The 13,219-nt window shown below is 45.3% G+C and overlaps 1 protein-coding gene across 8 annotated transcripts in view; it reads left to right on the forward strand.

Annotated features, from left to right (window-relative positions):
* The window catches only part of ATG7 (autophagy related 7), a 300,602-nt gene that overhangs the window by 89,385 nt on the left and 197,998 nt on the right, over positions 1-13,219 (forward strand). For 6 of the 8 annotated variants that reach the window (XR_013830150.1, XR_013830151.1, XR_013830152.1 and 3 more), the window contains exons 6-8: positions 298-414; positions 1,692-1,841; positions 13,029-13,117. Coding sequence is in view for 5 of the 8 variants with exons in the window: in XM_079933862.1 (XP_079789988.1) it covers positions 298-414; positions 1,692-1,841; positions 13,029-13,117 (356 nt within the window). In the remaining 3 variants the exon portion in view is untranslated. Of the gene's footprint in view, positions 1-297; positions 415-1,691; positions 1,842-11,077; positions 11,218-13,028; positions 13,118-13,219 lie in introns of those variants that run through there. The other 2 variants (XM_079933864.1, XM_079933863.1) reach the window with 2 other exon arrangements.

A 13,219-nucleotide genomic window follows, 5' to 3' on the forward strand; every position in this document is an offset into this window, starting at 1 on the left:
CAATGATGCCGACAATGTCAATTACTTACTGAATACTTCCTGTTAGCAAGTGGCCTATAAAATATATTATGTCTATCATGATATATTAGTGTGTGGTGTGTGGGAATATTTTGGATGAACACAGAGTTTCCATATCCTATCATGAGTTCTGCTGGAGATGAGAATTTCTGACAAGCTGGTTGTATCTTGCGTGCGTTAAAGTTTTCTGTCTTACGTAGCTACTGGGAAGTTAAATTAATAGGTGCATTTCAGTTTAACCATTGGCGCTGTTCTGATACATTATATTGCTTCTTCTAGGATCTAAAGAAGTACCACTTCTACTATTGGTTTTGCTCCCCCGCTCTCTGCCTTCCAGAGAGTATACCCCTCATTCGGGGGCCAGTGGGCTTGGATCAAAGGTTCTCACCAGCACAGGTATCAACAAATAAAATGCGGGTAAAACTGGGTTTAACGTGCATGAATAGTTTATCTAGCTCATTCTAAAGACACGCTGGCACTCGTCTGGCTGAAGAGGTGGTTCCTGTGGAATCCTCCAAAGCTGGTACTGGAAGCAGACTTACCTGCACAGTGTCTGTAAGCGCATTTTGAAGAGTGAGCAGCGCTCCTCCAGGTTCTCAGCAACATTGGTTGAAATGCTAAAAGCAGTAGGGAGGCATTATAGAAACGTTTTGAAAGACTGCAGGAATTTGCCAAAGTGTGGTCTCCACTCTCAGTGTGGGGATCGTGAGGCAATATACTTTGGGGAGAGGGTCTTTGAAACCAAATAGAAGATCTCCTTCCTTTGCGCCAAGTTGCAGAGCTTCTACATTAAGAACAGTACATGCAGAGCTAGTCTTTGCAGTTGAAGAAAGATAATAAGGTCATTAGAGATGGTTTCCAGAAGAGCAATGAAAATAATCAGGTTGGTAGAACACAGACCCTCACCCCCCAAATTCTGATTGTTGTTGAGGCAAAGATTGAGTGGCAAGGTGACTTGAATTCATGAAGCGCGACATTCGCTGAAACCCTGAATTCCGAAGCCAGGGAGCAGCCCTTATTAATTAAAAATAATAGTAAGCTCAGTTACTAAGACAAGTCAAAGGTTATGGTTTTGTGGAATTAATTTTCTAAGGAGAAATGTAAGTGGGAGTAAAAGAGTATTCCTAGGGATTGACTGGTGATGGGTTTGAGGTTTCTTTTAATGGGGACAAAAATGTTCTCAAGTTATTGGGGTGATGGTTGCAAATTCCTGTGAACATGCTAAAAACAACATTGAATTGTGCACTGTGAATGAGTCAGTTGTATTGTAAGTGAAGTAAGCATGTGTCAATAAAGCTGTTAAAAATTATAGAAAGGGTCAAGGAAAAATTCATCTGTGGTAGATTCATGCTTGGCTGTCACAGGAGAGATAACATTCGGCTACCTCTCTAAACCTTTGTGGTGACAACTTAGGGAACCGGGAGCCATCCTGCTGTCCCATACAATGTCCCTTTGTGCCCCTGTCTGAGACACTTCACCATGCACGTGGAAAGCATCATATAAAAGTGAGGTGGTACGATTTGGGGCACTCTTATGTTTGTTTGCTGCAAAAGTGTGATCAGTCATTTACAGTCTTCTGGCTTGAAAGTAATACCTTTTATTTTATGTTAATTTTTAGCTCAGAACTAGATGTGTAATTTTCTAGAGAATAACCCAGTGTTTCCTGTTTTCAGATTCAAGCCCTTGAACGAGCATATGATGATCTTTGTCAAACAGAAGGAGTCCCAGCACTGCCTTACTTCTTAATCAAGTATGATGAGACCATGGTGCTGGTTTCCTTGCTTAAACACTACAGTGATTTCTTCCAAGGTCAGAGGACCAAGGTCAGAGAAACTTTGAGTATCATTTTATTATCCATTAAGAAAATCTGATGTTCATGTTATGATAGACCACTGCAAAATTTGTACTCGTTTAGGTTTCTTAAGCCCTGCAAAGAACGTTTCAGAACATTTCTTTATCTTTACCCTCTTCCACCCCTGCAGTTCCCAGATCAGCTCCTCCGCCAGATTTTCTTAGCTCTGTGACACCTCAGAGTAATTTTGGATTCCTCGCTTCCTCTTAGTGGTAAAGTTATTTCTGTTTTTCTTCCTGATACATTTTGTATCTATATTTTCATTTATTGCCAGAGCTACCATGCTAGTTCAGGTCCCGGTCCTCTCACTGCTGGACAGTGAGAGTCTCTTGCTTCCCCGTGGGAAGGATCTCCCTCAGACCCCTCACGTTCCCTGTGTCGTTCACGGATCAAGAGTCCACGGTGTCTTCCTTCTGCCTCCAAACCACCTTGCCTGCCTCATCTTCCACTGTTTTCCTCACAAACCATTGCTCCAGCTAAGATTCGCTGTTTTCCACCAGACATGCCCCCTGAGCAAATACACCTAGAACTTTTCCTCCATCTCTCTTTGTCCTTGTGTTGTTATCATCTTCCTGAAAGAGGTCCTGCCTGTGTGGATTCTAAGAAACTCTCTCCCTTGCTGAAACCCTGCCTCCACGGTGAGGCCGTCTCATGGTGTGGCAGGTGTGACCTGTCCCCTCTGACCTCACTGCCCTTGCCCCCCGACCTCCCCCTTGCCTGCTCCACTCACTCGCTTGCATACAGTGCCTTTTGTGCTGTTAGGCTGTAGGCTCTCAGAGGGCAAGGACCAAGTCTGACGTATCCGTGTCAGCGTGGTGGCCAGCCCTTGTCCCAGGCCCTGAATACAATTCTTTTGAATGAGGGAAAGAGTACTGTGTGTTTTCGACGTGATGAGATACATAGTAAGGTGTCTTAGCTGTATCAGACACTGAAAGTTAAAAATAAAAAAATTCGTGATGAGTACTATGCAGTTTTGAAATTAAGTGGGAGAGTTTCAGTCGCTGTGTAGATGTATCAGAGCTGAGAAGAGACAGGCCTCTCCCTGGCACCCTGACTCTTAGCCTGAACTTCAGATACCTTTTTGTAAGTACACTTTTTTTCTCAAACACATTAGCGTTTTGTTTTTCAGAGGGAGCCCTATTTAAATTGATGACTGAGGACTGGATTTTTATTAAAATTCTCCCCACCACCACCACCCCAGGCATGTTCACGGAACAGTAGCTAAATTAGTAGCCGCGAGACCAACCATTGATGATTTGAAGCCCAGTCGAAGGCGAGGCCGTGTTGTGACGGCAGGCGGGGCGAAACGGCCTGAGTGTCAAAGCAGCTGGATTTCACGTTGTGTGTGGTGAATGCGTAGTCCTCCCCAGAGGGCAGCTCTACTGAAATAACAGTTTGCAGAGCACGTGACAGTTTAAAAGGGGCTTTCATGTACTGGATCGCGTAATAACTTGGTGAAATAGGTATTCTCAATATCTGCATTTTCTGTTTGACAAAAATGAGACTCAGAGTCACACGGCCGAATTGTCTCATTCCAAAGCCTTTGCACTTTCTTCCATTCCATTCTCATGTCACTGGGGGAGAGGCGGTCCCTGCTTGACATTTGGAATCAAATAAGCCTGGCTTTGATACCCAGCATTGCCATCTAGTAGCTCCGTGAACTTGGTGATTTTGCACACCCTTTCTTCACCTGGGTCTACTTGTTCTGTGGTGCTAATCCTACCTCCTACACGGCTGCTGAAGGAGAAACGTGATGATGTGGATAAAATGCCAGCATAATAGCAGGTGCTCACTTTCTTTCTTTCTCAGCAGCAGCCAGTTTTTTGTTGTTGTTGTTGTTTTTGCGGTACGCGGGCCTCTCACTGCTGTGGCCTCTCCCGTTGCGGAGCACAGGCTCCGGACGCGCAGGCTCAGCAGCCACGGCTCACGGGCCCAGCCGCTCCGCGGCACCTGGGATCCTCCCGGACCAGGGGACGAACCCGTGTCCCCTGCATCGGCAGGCGGACTCTCAACCACTGCGCCACCAGGGAAGCCCTATCAGCAGCAGCCAGTTTTTAACGACTGGACGACTCTCTGGAGTCTCCGTTGAAGCGGTCTTGGCGTGTTCGCCAGGGCCCCGACCTGGAGGCCAGCCACTGGCCAACACAGACACAGATCCTTCGCTTGGCTAAGGTTGATCTCAGGAAAGCCTGGCATGGCTCAGCGCATATACCGAGCACCTCCTATGAGCCAGAAATTATGAAATATGATTATACCTGTTCTTGCCTTCTAGGGGGAGATGAGACATTGACTTGTGGAAAGTTAACTAGAAACTCAAGTCACGGAAGAGAAGTGCCAACGAAATAATACGGATGATACTTTTGGTTGTTTATCTGTGCATCTGTGCCCAGTCTTGTAGACAGGATCACCAGAAGCTGTGCAGATTGGTGGGCTCTTAGGAGTTTCATGGCCTCCTGGCAGACCTCCCTTCTGTGGTCCTGAATGTCCCATCCATTCCCCACACTGCTGCCCAAACGCATTTTCTAACACAGAAATTGCATTGTGTCACTCTTCTACTTAAAACCCTTCTGTGGTTCCTGTTGACTTCAAGATAAAGTTAGAAATATTAGCATTCAATGCCTCCTCAAACCTGGCGCCTGCCTATCCCTCTAGCCTTACCTTCTGATGCTCCCCAAGATGCATCCTATGCTGTGGCTGCAACTGTGACCTCCAGACGCCCCTAATCCCCCCATCTTCCCCCCATCTTCCCACCTTCAGTCACGCCTGTCCGTTGTCCTTCCTGCACCTGGCTAATGCCTCACCCCACCCCCTTTCCGGTTCATCACCCCTGGGAAGCGCTGGCGGATTCCTTGTACTGTTTGGTATCCCTCCTCTGTGTCCTGGTAGCAGCCTGCCTCCTGGCAGTGACTGGGCTCGCGTGTAATCTTGGTTTGCTGCTTGTCTGCCTTGCCCGTATCACCGACCAGCCCGTGAGCAGTGTTAGCACAGAGACCGTGTTATACCCCACAGCACATCCTCTGCATTTAGTGTAATGCCAGACACTTAATGGGCATGTGATGTGTGCATGTAGAGAGGAGAGAGTTCCTTGTGGACAGGCAGGATCACTTGTGGACTTGAGCAGAGCACTGAAGAAATGATTTCTGTGAAACCTACGTATCACTTCACTTGAGGTCACTCCGGCCTTTATGGCATGGATCTTGTTCATTTGCTTTCACATAATTCCAGTTGCTCTTTCGTGTTCCTTGAGTCATGAAGTTTCTTTGAGATTTTTTATCCTGTTCTTCCACAAATAGGCATTGTCTTCAGTGTGAGCCCCTGCAGTTGTTCTCTGGCTTCATATATTATTTCCTGCCTCCTCTTACCAGGACTTTGACTCCCGAGAAGCCACTGTTCCTCTGTGAGCCCTGCTGTCCTCACGGAAAGCTGGAGAACTGTTGGAATCCCTCCAGGTTTCTCTCTTTTCAGTTTGTTTTCTCATCTGGGGGAGTCTGGTGCCCACAACCCTAGTGGCCACATTCTCCAGCCTGAACCTCCTCTGGACCCCCGGACTGCGGTATCCAGCCCCCTGCTGCCTTCTCCAGCTCCTCGAATTCAGTATCTCCAAGCTGAATCATGATCTTCGCCCAAGTCTGGCCCTCTTCTGGGCATCGCTGTCTTGATGACACCGTCATCCGTCCAGTCCCGAGAGCCAGAAATCTGGGCAGCTTGCTAGACACCTCTCCGTTTTTACCACCTCCGTGTCCCATAGATTTTGTGTCCTAAACTTCTGTCGGTCTTCCGCTTTTGCGTTTCTTCTGCCACCACCCCGATCTGAGCTTCATGGTCTTTTGTCTGCTTTCCTGCAGTTCCTCCTAATGGGGCTCCTTGCTGCTTAGGCCTCCCCCCAGTCCATCCCCATATCACCCCAGGCAGTCCTCTGAAAAGCAAATCTGATCGTGTCACTCTCAGATTGAAGCATAGCAATGCCTTCTCTCCCGTGCTCTAAGAATAGACACCTCATTCCTTCCCGTGGCGTACAGGACTCTGCATGGCCTGGCCCCTGTGTGGATCCAGCCCCAAGTCCTTCTGTGCTCCCCTCAGAGGTGCTGGGTGCCCTCCTGCTGCAGGGCTTTTGCACATGCCTTTTGCCCAGAACTCCTGTCTCCTTTCTCTTCTGCCTCTTCTCTCCCCACCTCCACACCTCCCCTTTGCCCAGTGAAGTGTTCACTCTTTCTTCGGATTGAAACTTACTCATGATTCCTTGGGGACTCCCTCCCTGACCACTGTAAAGAGGTTTATGCTGCCCATGATGGGTTCTCATAGTGCTGTGTGGCTCCTCTTTGTAATATTTAGCACAATGGTACTGTACATTTTCTTGAGTGGCCTTTGATCTTCTTCTCCCATGTCAGCGTAAGCTCCATGAGGGCAGGTATCCTGTCTGATTTTTCACCATTGCATCTACAGCCCATGGTATCATGTCTGGTGTGTAAATACAAAGGGGGACTGAGGGCGTGAGTGTATGAGTTGTGAGGGTTGGAGCTCACATATGTGAAATACCTGGGTCAGTGCCCCTTACATAGGAGGCCTTCCGCAAGCGGTAGGTTACTCCTAATAGGGCTCATTATAAGTGTTCTGTTTCATATGGTCTTCTGATTCAGGCTGTGTTGCTTATGAAGGCGTTTCCAAATTGTCTATGCACCTAAAGTCAATATGTAGCATGAGTCGTAGACGTGCTTGGTGGTCTGACAGGAGACAGAGTATGGGGGAGGTGTGTGATCTGCTGTGGGTAATTTAGAGCAGTAATTCTTAATTTGAAGAAGGGATGATGGTCAAACGTATAACCTCTGAGAATTTGGTGGAAGCAATCATCCTTGCCCACCAAAAAATAAGCATCTAATATCTAACGTCAGGGGATCCACAGAACACTGAAACGCATTCCTGGATCCTCTCTGGGTCCCTGACTTAGAGAAACCTGAAGGGAAGGACAGGAGTTAGCCTGCCCTGGTGGGGAGAGAAGGCTGTGGGATTGCTGAGATCTGGAGGTGGGTGGCCCATCTCTGTTCCCAGCCAGAGCTGGGACCTTTGCATCTGGAGGTACTGCCTGTTCAGGTCCGGAGCCCCAGCTCGCTGGGAGGGAGCGGGTGCCTGTCCCTGAAGAGGGCGCACTGTCCACTCAGTCAGCAGCGGCTGCTGTTACCACGTTCTGAGTTCTGACTGTGTGTCCAGCACAGAGCTGGTCACTCACACGTGGTATCAGTAATCCTTCCAACACCCTGCAGAGTGAGTAGTATTGTTCTTATTTTATAGGTGAGGAGAATGGAAATGAGGCTGGGGAATGGCGGCCCCTTCACATGTGAATTATCTTACCTCCTATAGTCAGAATGCTTCCCACAGTGGGAAAAAGAGCATCCACGTTTTTCTCAGTAGCTCACAGCATGACATGACAGCGTAGGAAGGGCAGATGTTGGGTCCACCTGCGACCTCGTGGGCTGTGACCTCTGAGTCTCAGTTTCCTCCCCCTCTTCCTCATAAGATGGTTGTGAGAATTAAGAGATGATGGATATAAACAGGATTTGTTAGGTTTTACTCACATGTTATAATATTTCTCATTGTATTTTCTTAGAATACATTTGTCACCTTTCATTTTCAAAGGAAAATGATTTTCTGTGGACTGACCTCCATCTCCCGCTATTCTATATAGATGGAATTTTGAGGTCCTGAGTCATACAGCCAACTTTGCCTTTACCAAAGAGAGGCACACTTTCTTGCCTTTTTGGTTTTAACAGAAACCTGGAGAAATTAGGCATGGCCTGCCTGCAGGAGAAGCCCTTCTGGAAATTTTCAGAAGGCCTCGGAGCATCCAGGAAGGTTTGACCAGTTCACTAATGATGCTTTCTTTAAGTAAAGCTGAGTAGCAAGTGCATCTTTGGTTGGTTTCTTCTCGTTTCTTGGATGACTTAACGGTTGTTAAAGGTGATCGCTAGGGGATCGCTTAATGCCAAAGTCCTTTGACTGTTACTTATAGTTAAAAATACCTGTTACATTATGATTCAGTAATCATATTTATGTGTGTCTTTAGATGTATATACAGACGCATAGAAAACCGAAGCAAAACTTTCACAAAATAATACTTTGCTAGGGGCTATGCACTCTGTTTTCTATCCTGTTCTGTCTTTTGAAATATGCTAGTTGAGACCCAGTTGAGTGATTTAGGAGTCACGAATAGCTCATCACATAGGGTCTGGACGGTGCTGTGTGCCCACTTCGAGAATACTGGCAGGTAAATGAGCTGCACTTGGTGTGGTTCCATTCATTATTTTTATGTCCAGCTGTATCTTTCTGTTTTTAAAATCTCACAAAGCTCTTCCATTAAGTTTTTGGAATTTTTTTAAGTAAACATTTTGTGTATTTCCTTCTAATCTTATGTGCATTTTTCTAAAGGCTAAGATTCTACTATATTCTGTTTTATTTTAGTATTTTAGCATAATATGAAACTCAACATTAACATCTTTTTTAATAAATTTGTATGATAATGTATTTACCAAGTTTTTGACATTTAGGTTTCTCATAATTCTTCACTTTTAGGAGCTCTTTGTGCATGAAATCCCATACTCCCCTCCCCGTGTATTTTGAATTATTTATTTCCTTAGGAAAAATTTCAGATGTGGAATTACTGGGTTAAGAGTTTGAACGTTTTAAGGTTTGTAATCGGTCGTGTGCTGGTAAATGTTTGACAGCGGGCTCTTGGCGATGGGGGTACCCTGATTTTGTAGCGTCTGCTTACTTCCGTGACCTCACCTCTCCCACCGTGGCCCATTTCGGGCTCCCAGTGTGAAGTCACAGGCTGCGGAGTTGGGGAGAGATTGGACCAGTCGGCTCTCCCAAGCCTTGGGGCCCCTCCAGCACCACTGCTTGCAGTAACTGTGGCCACAAGCTGCCGACTTTTTCTCCTGCTGCATTGAACGTTCTGTACATTGCCACACATTCGATTGGCTGAAAATGGGCCTTGTTTAAGTTCTGCTTTCCCTCAAAGAAATGACTCCACTATGAGTCACGGGGCCACCGCACTGTTGCAGCAGTTCTGGTGGTTACGCTGAAACAGCCCCTGTCACTATCCCGTTGCCAATCCTCAAGGAAAGCTTGCTTGATTGAGTTTTACTTCTTTCTTCAGAGCAATTATTGTTATTATTTTTTTTAAAGAAGACGTTGGGGGTAGGAGTTTATTAATTTATTTATTTTTGCTGTGTTGGGTCTTCGTTTCTGTGTGAGGGGTTTCTCTAGTTGCGGCGAGCGGGGGCCACTCTTCATCACGGTGCACAGGCCTCTCACTATCGCGGCCTCTCTTGTTGCGGAGCACAGGCTCCAGATGTGCGGGCTCAGTAGTTGTGGCTCACGGGCCTAGTTGCTCCGCGGCATGTGGGATCCTCCCAGACCAGGGCTTGAACCCGTGTCCCCTGCATTAGCAGGCAGATTCTCAACCACTGCACCACCAGGGAAGCCCCGGAGCAATTATTGAAGATTAAATGTTTTGTAATTTTGACAACATTAGCCTTTCATTCTAGGGCTGTAAAATCTTTGGACAAGAGCAATAAATAACAAAGGAGCAATAACTGGTCTGCTGTTAGCGGGGCTCTTTCTTCTCTTAGTGATCTCGGCATCATGGCAGCCATCTGTGACATCGCCGTGCATTAGATATCTGAACTTTTCCCCTATGCTTTTAAGACACATAATCTCCCTTGTGCATTTCCCATTATATTGAGTGTTTGGGTAGTAGACAGCCATTTGTCAGATAAGCATGTTTTTTTGCATCAATGTGGAAATTTCTCCACACACTCAAGTTGACAATTTTGCCCTCTTTTCTTTCTCATTTTGTACTTTTTCAGCAAATCGCTGGGTGGATTGCAGCCAGATCATTACTGAACAACTTCAATGAATTGTATGCCCTCAGCCAAGGAGAAAAGAGTGTTTATTTCATAAACCTTCTAAACAAAGCGTTTTTTTGCAATGACATTTTGTTTCTTTCTGCTGATGTATTGTAAAAGGAAGAGATTTGCCCAAGTTCACACAATGAATTTGTGGCAAAGCCAGTTCTAGAATCCAGATCTCCTAGCCAATGGTTATTTCTGACTGCCATTTAAAAAATCTGTTTACCCATATAGTTAAACTGGCTTACCCAGCCTTGTGTGGACTAATTCCTACAATGATTGAGGTTCCGGATTTGGTTCCTAAAGCACTTGAAGATTTTGGAGTCACTTTTGAATCATCAAAGGAAAATTAAATGGTATTCAGCCTAGTGTCAAATGGATTCTTTCATTTTCCAGTCCGGATGCATACTCATGCATGCCTCATGTGGGTAGGAGAGTTACTTTAAGGCATTTTCAAGCTGACCTCCCTTTACCAGTAAGTGGTTCGTTCCTTCTCTGTAGCTCATTTTAGGTCAGGTTGCTCTAAGAAATTTATTCCTGGTCTTCTCAAAAAAGATTTCTTTTTCTTATTACCTTCCTGCCTCATTGCCTTTGTATTTAGTGTCAGAAATATGCTCATTCTTTGAAATTAGGCATCCACTTGTATCTAAAGTAACATTCTAATTTATATAATTTAAACATCACTTTGTCCCAACTCTACAATTGCAGATGGTAAAACCTAGAGCCGGAGAATATTTGATAAACTAGAACTTAGCCTCCTTTTTCTCTGCTGGTTAAGAAAAGATAACCCTGAAACTGAAGGTAGGTAACTGTGTAAGGGTGATAGACTGAACTGAACAAAGACGTGAGTGAATCTACCACAATAGAGTTTATTTATATTGTTGTTACAGTTACCATTTGTTGAGCGCTTATCTTGCTCCCAGTCTCTGTGCTAAGTGCAGGTGAGAGTTACCATCTAGATGAGAAAATGAAGGCATAGAGACGTGAAGTAAATTGCTGAAAGTCAAATTCGAGTAAGTGACAGGACATTTGATAAGAGCCTCGGTTTATGGAGTCATACTTGAAAACTGAAACTCAGTGTCTCTATATGAATGGCATTTCCTGGATTCATACTATCTGGGTTCTTCCCAAATAAAACTTGAAGAACCTTTAGCCACCTGGTAAGATTGAGCCTTAATAGAGACTGTGTTGTTTTGTAAGCTATACAGGATTTTTTTTCTCTTTAATGGTCTATAAAGCTCTATAATTCTGGAGGTAGAAGGAATCCTTTGGGATAAAATTATTTTACTGCTTCACTTTACAGGTGAGGGAAGACCTTCCCCAGGGTCTTAAAATCAGTTAGCTGCAGGATTAGAACGCATGCCCGCTGGCGCTCCAGCCAGTGGTTTTTTCACTGCATCAGGCCATTCTCTTCTCTTCTCTTCTCTGCTGGATAACAGAGAGGTAAATGCCTTCGGTGAATTTTTTTAAATGTGAAGTTGAAGTAGTGATTACCTAATCATGTAGTATGCCTGGCAAATGCCCTCTGTCACAGTCGATAGAGGGGAACAAAATAAAAAGGTGCCCCACGTGGTGGCGGTGGCCAGCTGGACCAGAAGACCTCCAGGGAGACAGCATTTTCATTCGGAGGAAGCGCTAGGCTAGAGGCCTCATTCTCAGAGCTCTCTTGCTTCTCATAGGAACATGTCTCTTAGACCATGCTCTCACCTTCTCACCCAGGAGAATCCCAGATGCATTCTCTTGTCATGTCTCCTTCATCAACTCTGGTCTGCAGCAGTTCCTCAGACTTTTGTTGTTTTTAGTGACCTTGACCTTGACAGTTTTGAAGAGTACTGGTTCAGTTATTTTGGTCTAATGCCTCTTAATTTGGGTTCGTGTGATGTTCACTTATGATTAGATGGGTTATATTAGATGGGGTTATTTTTGGAAAGAATACCACTAAGGTGAAGTGCCCTTGTCATCATTATATCCAAGCTACCTGATACTCACATGGCATCCCTGATGGTGTTAAACTTGGTCACTTGTTTAAGGTAGAATTTGCCAGCTTTCTCCACTGCAAAACTACTATTCTTTTGGTTTGGGAGTGAGTCACTAAGTCGAGCCCACACTCAAGGAGGAGGACGATTCAGCTCTACTCCTGGAGGGGGAGGTATCTACATATGTTGCTTGGAAACCTTCTGTAAGGAGGATTTGTCCCTTCGCCTTCGTATTTATTTATCTCACCATTTATATCAGTTATAATCCAGTACCACGTTATTTATTTTGTTGAGCAGATTGTCCCAGCCTTGGCCGTTGAGAGCTCTTTCAGGTGTCTCGGGTGCCCACTTGACATGCCCCCCGTCCTGTTTATTGAGCACTTCCTTACTTTCTGCTGTGGAAGGTGCTTCAGGCTCATCTTGTATTTTCCTTGCTGCAGCCCTAGAATTAGCCACGTAGCCATGGAGCCCTGATTCCTTTTGCAGGAGAATGGTATTTAGAAATCAAGATCTCATTGTCTTTTGAGAGGAAGGAGACAGAAAAAGTGAAAGATGTTATGTATAACGTACAGAGGGCTATGGAAGCAGAGAGGACAGGGTGACAACCTCCACCAGGGGCAGTCTTCGCTGAAGACATGGTGTTTGAAGTTCAGTTGAGTTTTCCAGTTGGAAATCAGGGTTGGGGGAGCTGGAGGAGGCAGGAATGAGAGGAAATAATATGTTAGCAATGTCAAAGGCATCCGGCTTTTTAATTTGGTGTCACTGTGGATTTACAATGGTAGTGACGCTTCTTTGATTTTCTCATTACCTGAAAATCAGCAGTTTTCGCAGATGATGTCTCTTCTCATTACATGAAAATCAGCAGTTTTCGCAGATGATGTCTCTTTGTGCGAGGATTTTCTCTGTGTGAGCCCTGACAATTGACTGCTCTTCCTCCCTCCTGGCTCTCCTTTCAGTCTTCCTTCCTTCCTTCCTTTCTTCCTTCCTTTCTAGTTCCTTCTAGGAACTAGAATGTATCTAGTTCCTACTCTCTTCCAGGCCCAGTGTGAGGCACAGGGGGGTGCAGAGAAGAATTTGACAGCCCCTGCCATCAAGAAGTTCTCTTGTCTGGTGTGAGGTCCTTTGGCTTTCTTCTCTTCCCTCTAACCCTTCACCAAGTGTCTAATTGTTGATGCTTTTGCAAAACAGCATAAATAGGAAAGAGGAGGGATTAGCAGTATTTGTGTTGTGAATCTGACATGATACTTGCCTCACTCACAAAGTCTTTTCTGTTCACAGATAACTGTTGGTGTATATGATCCCTGTAACTTAGCCCAGTACCCTGGATGGCCTTTGAGGAATTTTTTGGTCCTAGCAGCCCACAGATGGTATTTACGTGTGTGTGTGTGTGTGTGTGTGTATGTGTGTCTGTCTGTCTGTCTGTGTCTGTGTCTATATGTTTTTGACATTGTGCCTAACTATATCTATAT

This window comes from Stenella coeruleoalba (genome assembly GCF_951394435.1).
Source record: "Stenella coeruleoalba genome assembly, chromosome: 10".
In the NCBI taxonomy this organism is placed as follows: Eukaryota; Metazoa; Chordata; class Mammalia; order Artiodactyla; family Delphinidae; genus Stenella; species Stenella coeruleoalba.